This window comes from Piliocolobus tephrosceles, chromosome 5 (genome assembly GCF_002776525.5).
Source record: "Piliocolobus tephrosceles isolate RC106 chromosome 5, ASM277652v3, whole genome shotgun sequence".
NCBI classification, from domain to species: domain Eukaryota; kingdom Metazoa; phylum Chordata; class Mammalia; order Primates; family Cercopithecidae; genus Piliocolobus; species Piliocolobus tephrosceles.
Window position 1 is genome coordinate 24,722,550 of NC_045438.1, and position 8,071 is coordinate 24,730,620.

At 36.8% G+C, this 8,071-nt stretch overlaps 1 protein-coding gene across 8 annotated transcripts in view; it reads left to right on the top strand.

Moving 5' to 3' along the window:
• NCOA7 (nuclear receptor coactivator 7) overlaps positions 1–8,071 on the top strand; it is a 149,257-nt gene that overhangs the window by 103,527 nt on the left and 37,659 nt on the right. For 4 of the 8 annotated variants that reach the window (XM_023230601.2, XM_023230600.2, XM_023230599.2 and 1 more), the window contains 2 exons: positions 1,103–2,136; positions 2,787–2,955. In XM_023230601.2, the coding sequence (XP_023086369.1) occupies positions 1,103–2,136; positions 2,787–2,955 (1,203 nt within the window). The remainder of the gene's footprint in view (positions 1–1,102; positions 2,137–2,786; positions 2,956–8,071) is intronic. The other 4 variants (XM_023230602.3, XM_023230598.1, XM_023230596.1 and 1 more) reach the window with 3 other exon arrangements.

Here is an 8,071-nt window from a genome sequence, read left to right on the forward strand (position 1 = left end):
GTAAGTGGATGGGTTTACTCAAGATATTTCCAATCATATTTTTTTACACATATTTGAAATTATTACTATTTTTATTTATTTTCAACTTTTATTTTAAGTTCAAGGGTACATGTGCAAGATGTGCAGCTTTGTTACATAGGTGTGTGCCATGGTGGTTTGCTGCTCTTTTTAAAGTATATTTCTTGATCATTTATTTTACACTTGGGAGAACATGTTTAATCAATATTTTTATGTAATTCCAATCTGGGAAGTAGAGCATCTGTTATTAAGGAAAAATAATTGACTGCATCCCAGTACAATGTGTTTCAGCTGATAAATGAGCTGCACCGTTGCTATAAAGTAAAGCGATATTGTTATAAAATGAAATACTTACTTAAGAAACGTAAGTATTATACATAAGAGCTTTTTAAATAAGATTCACTTTTCTATACATTTTTAAATTATAAGATGGAGCAACTGCCATATACCAACAATAATAGTGGAAGCTTCCTCTTGCATCTCCTTTGGGAGTAGAGGGCTGTCTATGATTAGAAGCATCAGATCCTAAGCCATGAAACCCAGAATCAGGGTTCAAGGTCAGTGACTTTATATGGAGCAGTTAAGTGAGTAGCTACTAAGTCAATGAGCATTTCAAAATTAGTGTAATTGTTTTCTATACCATTTGATAAAAAGGAAAATGTTTGCACATTTAAGGAATTTTAGACATTGATGCTAAAATATTTCCTCTTCTTTATCCTTTCCTTCATAAAGGCAGATACATTATTATTTCATATTTAGAAATCTTATGGGTACATGGGAATCTTATGGGAATATCTCCATGTTCATATATAACTTCCAAATTCATCATGTGCTTCCAGTAGGATATGCAACTCTCATGGTTCATTCTTTCACCATTTCCTTTAGTTGACTTATGTTTCATTTTGAAATCAATTTATTGATTTTATTTTTTTATTCTGAAATCATTTGAACATAAATTTAAGTTGTGGTATATTTATGTATTGATTTTTCGTTGCGTTTCTGTTTCATTTTTTGCCTTTCCTCCATTTTGTTTTTGGTTTTATTTTTAACATTCCATGTGCACCCACCATTTCTCCCCCAACAGTGACCTACCTCAGGATCTTTGTCCTCTGTACAGGCCTGGAGAATGGGAAGACCTGGCTTCAGAAAAGGATATCAACCCATTCAGTAAGTTCAAATCTATCAACAAGGAAAAACGACAGCAGAATGGAGAGAAAATCATGACTTCGGATTCCAGACCAACAGTACCTTTGGAGAAGTCCACAGAACACACACCTACAAAGCCCTCAGACAGCTCTGTGTCAGAGAAATTAAAGAAACTGGAATCCTCTAGGGAGACATCCCATGGCTCTTCCACAGTGACTAAGCTTAGCAAGGAACCTTCCAACACTTCTGCTGCATTTGAATCTACAGCCAAAGAAAACTTTCTAGGGGAAGATGATGATTTTGTTGACTTGGAATGTCAAACTGATGGTGGAATGGACAAAAAAGACACCTCAAAAGAGTGCCTTTCTCTTGACCCAGAGGAACGAAAGAAGGTTGAGTCACAAATAAACAATTCAGCCGTGGAAATGCAGGTGCAGTCTGCTCTAGCCTTCTTGGGAGCAGAAAATGATGTTGAACTGAAGGGGGCGCTAGATTTAGAAACCTGCGAGAAGCAAGATATAATGCCGGAAGTGGACAAGCAGTCTGGTTCACCAGAAAGCCGGGTAGAAAACACGCTGAACATACATGAAGAACTAGATAAAGTTAAACTCATTGAATATTACCTAAATAAGAACAAAGAAGGGTCACAGGTATCTGAAAATTTGCAGAAAACAGAATTAAGTGATGGAAAAAGTATTGAACCAGGGGGAATAGACATTACTCTTAGTAGTTCTCTTTCCCAGGCAGGCAATCCCCTAACTGAGGGCAATAAAGAGCCAGATAAGACCTGTGTGAAAGAGAGAGAGCCCCTCCCAGTAAAACTGAACTCTTCTACAGAAGAAAATGTGATTAAAGAGGCTCTAGACTCCTCTTTGGAATCTACTCTGGACAACAGCTGTCAAGGTGCACAAATGGATAATAAATCTGAAGTTCAGTTGTGGCTGTTAAAGAGAATTCAGGTACCCATTGAAGGTAAGCTGTTTTTCTTTAATGCCTTTATATTCTGTTGTATAATTGCCTTTCTACAATTTGCACATGTAATACCCAAATTAGTACAATTATTTGAAAACAATGTTTTCTCAATAGAGTATATCTTTGCTGATAACATTAACAATTGGAGAGAAAATTTACAAGATTCGGTATCTGTTTTGGAACTTGAACTATGACATAGATCTCTAGATACCTACTTCAAAAGTAGTTTACTTCTAATTTTTCAAGCTACTTCCTTTTTTTACCTTTATTTTCTAAATGTAGAGGAGTTTAAACTGTTTTTGAAGAGATCTCAATTCTAAACTGAATTGCATTATGTTATAATTGGATTATCAGTAGCATTCATTAATATGAATTGTCCCAATTCTCCATTGTTTGCTATTCTGTTGGTTTTTATACTTATTTTCAGTATGTAGCAACTCATGGGATGTACTTCAACCTGAAACAACCAAAGCTTTTTCCTTGTGTACTAAAAAAGGCTTGAAAAATTTATTAGTCCTGATACGATGTTGTAGGATGTTTCTGCAAAGTTTTGACTAAGAGAGGATTGTGCACTATCCTTTTTAAGTTGAAAAGTTCTTCTATTATCAATTTGTCAATATTGAGGAAGAGTTTTTTCATGTGTGATTCAGATATACTTCCTTCAAAAGCAGAAAAAAGCAAGACCCCACCCATGTTCCTGTGCATCAAAGTGGGAAAACCAATGAGAAAATCTTTTGCCACTCACACTGCAGCCATGGTCCAGCAGTACGGCAAACGGAGAAAGCAGCCGGAGTACTGGTTTGCTGTTCCTCGGGAGAGGTGAGTGTGGGCTACAATGGAAAGTCTGTGAGTGTGTTAGGTTTGGATTGCATTTTGATATTCCTTATCTTAAAATACTTCGTTTTATTATTGATTAAGAGCTTTATCTGAATTGGAGATTTTAGAATTCTAGAAGGATATTATTTAAAGTGGCTTTCTGCTAAATGGTGGTTTTAATATAATAAATATGGAGCTGTCATAGGTACTATGTTCTGAACCGCTTTCATAACTTTCTACCAAGTTGATTTTTAAATGAAAGAAGAATTTGATGTTCTCAAGTACCAGTAATTAGAAGTGATCTTTCATTGAGGATGAAGGAATACTATGGAGCAGATCCAAATGCCTCTTAAATGCAAGAAAGAGGCAGGATTATAATATTTAAAGTGCTTACAATTCTAGGGAATAAAATATTTGTTGGCTTTATGGAGGGAGTGTCTATAGCTCAGCAGCGCAAGAAATGTGATGCCCTGGATAGGTTCAAGGAGCTATATACACCTAGAAAAGATTGTATTTTTAAATCACCAAAGAAGATACCTTCTTGGTTATGTGGCAGTCTAGAATAGGAGGGATAGTGGCATAGAAATTCGTCAACAGTATATCATTGAGGATGTCTTTATAACAAAAATAATTAGGGAATATTCTTTTTAGAAACAAATGCTTTTATTTCATATATGTGGTAGAATAAAAATGTCTTATAGAGTCCTTGCAATTAGTTTTCAACACAGTTAAAACCATGCATCTTGCCTCTTAAAAACATCATCATCTGGCCAGACCTTCTGGCTAACACACATGCCAAGAGCAAACACACTCAGCAAGCTTCCATAGCATGATTTCTCAGTAAGCAAAATTAAATTCTAAGCAAGGGTGCACCTTCTGGCTGATTATTACCTAATGATCATTCTCATCGGGAGAGTTGTCTCATTTTAATAAATTATAGTTTAATGTGAAAAACAATAGGCTTTTTATTAATGAATTTGCTAACAGCTTTTACCTGTCTTAGACACAAACCCACATTAACGCAGGCATTAAACATAACTTGTTTTGCATTTATGTAATATACTCCTTCACCTGTGCCTGCAGCCCCCACAGTATCTCCTGGAAATTTAGGGATATTGAGGAGAACGAGGAGAAAATGTGTCTTTTTTGTTATTATTTTAAAATGTTTCAAAGAAGCAGTGCAGATTTCTGAAGCTCTGTTAAAATTGGAGTCCTAGAATTAGAATTTTACAGCTGAATAATACCTAAGAGATTTAGGCCCCTTCTTGATTTTATAGGTGAGGAAAACAAAACGCTGAAACTTTCAGTTACATTGTGGGTTGTGTAAACTTGATTATCTGTCAGAAAAACTACCTATCATATATATCACTTCTTCTCTGGGAAAATGTATTATTTATAATATAAGACAATTGTGTTTTTTTCAATTGTGTTATCTTTGCTGGGACTGTCTGCACCAAGGTCTCTTGTAGAATAATTGAAACAATCCCACACATGTAATTATTTTACTGTCATTTTTAACCCAGGAGAAATCTTAAAGCTAAAATAGTACTTTCCTTTGACTTCTTATACCACTTCAAGTGGTTTTTGTAAGCTTTTAAAAGCAGGTCAACTTTGGGAGGCTGAGGTGGATGGTTCACCTGAGGTCAGGAGTTTGAGACCAGCCTGGCCACTATGGTGAAACCCCATCTCTACTAAAAATAGAAAAATAATTAGCCTGGTGTGGTGGCAGGTGCCTGTAATCCTAGCTACTCGGGAGGCTGAGACATTAGAATCACTTGAACCCAGGAGGCAGAGATTGCAGTGAGCTGAGATCACGCCACTGCACTCCAGCCTGGGCGACAGAGTAAGAGTTTGTCTCAAAAACTAAACAAACAAAAAGAAAGCAGGTCACTTGTGGGATTCTATTCTATTGTATTTTATAGTGTCCATTACTTGTTTACCTTCGGGTAGCAAATAACCTGGTAGCAAATACCTTTGGGTAGCAATTAAATACTTAGTTTTCTTTCTTGAACTAATTATGAATCAACCAAATATTTTCCTGGAAGTGTTATGTTACACTGTGTTAATGACAATAGTTTTTTTGTGTAGATGTTAGGAATTTTTTTGTGGTAACCATTGCTTCATGTATTTCCATGTCTACCTCCCCTGAAGAGACACATGTTTTAGTTTAAGTAGGGGGAAGATGAAGCAGTCCCATGGTTAATTCTCATCCAGACCTCCACAGTAAGAAATATTTATTCTTGTTTCTACTTCATGAAATTCTTCAGGACTTAAGGCTCAACAGAAATCCTTAAGGGGGAGCTAAGAAGTGGCATGTACAGCTTTTCTCACTTCAGTTATAATTTCTGGATTCCCTCGCTGCAGCAAACTGAATGTTTCTACTTGCCTTTCTGTTTAATGGATCCATGCATCCATAGGAGTTTCAGTTGTGGAGTGAAGCCACCCTAGGAGTGGCTCCCTTCCCCTTCGTGGATTACAGTGTCCTTTTCATAGACTTTATAGATATGACAACTTGTTCTGTTTAGGCAGGTCTCTTTGACTTATCCACTATATTGAAGCTCCTTGTCACAGGATAATTAAATTTTGATGGTGTCACTTCACGAATGTACGTCTCACTGTTTCTCTCTATTGTTCCTAATACTTTTTTTAAATGTTTACCTTTTCCTTTATTGTTATTACTACTAAAAAGTTAACTCTACCAAATCGCTTCTCCTTTATTTACAATGTATCCTGTGGGTTTCCCAAGTCCATCAATGTATGAATAATCTACCAAGTAAGACCATAGAGAGGGCAGGGCTGGGGGGCCATAGGGTGGTAAGGACAGCAACAATGGAAGCCTTGCATAGTCTCCGTTAATCTCCTCTGTTTTGGGTGAGTTTTTTTTCTGTAGCAATTCTTATTAAATTTTAGATACTAGAAATTAGAGATGCGAAGTAGTTAAAAACTGCCTAAATACATAATAGTCTTATTTACCTTGGTAGAAGTTATCAGAAGATCTAAAACTTCCATGAATCCAGGAAAACCAGCAGTTTCTTCTTGCACACCTGTACACTGTGACTTGAAACATACTCAGGTTCACTGAGAATTAAATACTTGTTAACCTTATGTCCTCCCTGTCTCCATTATAGCTTGCAAAGTCAGGTGCTTCTCTTGAGACAACTGAAGATAATAGTGGTGTGCTGGGGAGATTTACAGTTTCCACAACTCTACTTATAAACCTGGCAGATGCTGGCTCCTGCTTTCACTCTTGGTGCTAGTTTAAACATAAGGACAATGTTCCACCGTATTTTAATCATCTAGTACAAAATTTCTCAACCTTAACACTATTGACATTTTGGACTACTAGTTTGTTGTTGGGTAGGGGTGGGGGTGAATTGTATGTTTAGCAACCTCCATGGCCTCTTCCCACTATCTGCTAATAGCATCTCCCCAGTTGTGGTAAACAAAAGTACCTCCAGAGCTTGCTAAAATGTCCCCTGGAGGACAAAATCACTTCACATTGAGAACCACTGGTCAAGTACTAGACCCAGGCCTGTGTACCATTCTGAAAGTGGGGTTGTAAGCCACAATCGCTAAATAATGTAAAGATTTGATTCCTGTCCGCTTCCCTAGAAGAGGCGTGGAGTCTTGGGCTGAAATAATGAGCCTCAGAACCAGGCAGACGTGAATGGGAATCCCCAGAAGTGGGAGCCCTTGAATGAGATACTTTATCCCCTTGTACCATAACTTCTTAATTTAAAAAATAGATCAATAAGGACAATGTGAAGTTTAAAGTTCGATGCAGAAGATACCTTACACATTCATCATCACAGACAAGGAGAAGGCAGAAAAACGAAAGCAGTCCTTGACCCCTGGTTTGGCAGTGAAGGAGCTGAAATGAACCAGACACACTGATTTAGACTGTATTAACCCATTTACCGTTTGCACCAAGAATACTGTGCTGGCAGCAAGCTGCACTTTTTTTTTTTTCCTAAATGGGAAATGGGTTAAGATATTTAAAAAATTTTAAATATAGATGATTATAAGCATTAAGTAATTAGATCATATTTGAACAAATAATTATTGAGTACATACTTCCTGGCAGGCAGGCACTTATTTACCTAGTTCTAGGTAAGTAAGACTGGGAACCCTATCCCAAGAACCTTATGAAAAGTGATTGAAGATAGTTCTTAACACTTTGTAGAGATATAATATTCCATGAATTTGGATAGTGTTTTATATTTTAAAAACCAGCGTTGTCTTTTTCCCTCCTTCCCTTTCTTATTGCTAACAGATTGTCCTTGATTAGAAAGAACCAATAATTCTTCTCTAGAGTAAAACTGTTATCTTTTTTCCAATTATTTATAGCCTTCTAATCTCTGAAATGTTTTATAATAATTAATTCTATATTATTCAGCTTTTAAAATAAATAAGATGGAAATAGTGTTAAGTAGCAGGAATTATGTAGAGTTTGTCAAGCCATGCATAAATGTTTAATCCAAACTTTAAATTGGTTAGTGTGATTTGTATAATAAGTAAGCTAATAAGAAAGCGAAGGGAGAGAAGGAGAGGGAAAGCCCATGGGGTGTACATTTTTATTTTTGTTTAACTTGAAAAAAAAGTATGCTGAGATAACTTTTGTTAACATTTAAACATACAGATAAACCAAAAGGAAATGGGGAAAGAATCTGTTTTGCAGTTGGCTTTTTTTCCACTTAATATGCTTTGTACATTTTCCTTAATATGCTGCGTTAGCCCTTTCTTGGGTTGCTGTGAAGAAATACCTGTGGGTGGTTAATTTCTCAGAAACAAAGAAATACCTGTGGGTGGTTAATTTATCAGAAACAAAGGTTTAACTGGCTTACAGTTCTGCAGGCTGTGCAGGAAGCATAGTGCTGGCCATCTGCTTCTATTGAGGCCTCAGGAAGCTTACAAAACCAAGGCAGAAGACCAAGACAGTACAGGCCTCTCACATGGCAGGAGTGGAAATGAGAGAGAATGGGGGGATTTGCTACACACTTTTAAGCAACCAGATCTCGGGAGAACTCACTAAGGCGAGGACAGCACCAAGCGATGAGGGATCTGCCCCCATGACCTAAACACCTCCCACCAACCCTCACCTCCCACCAACCTAAACACC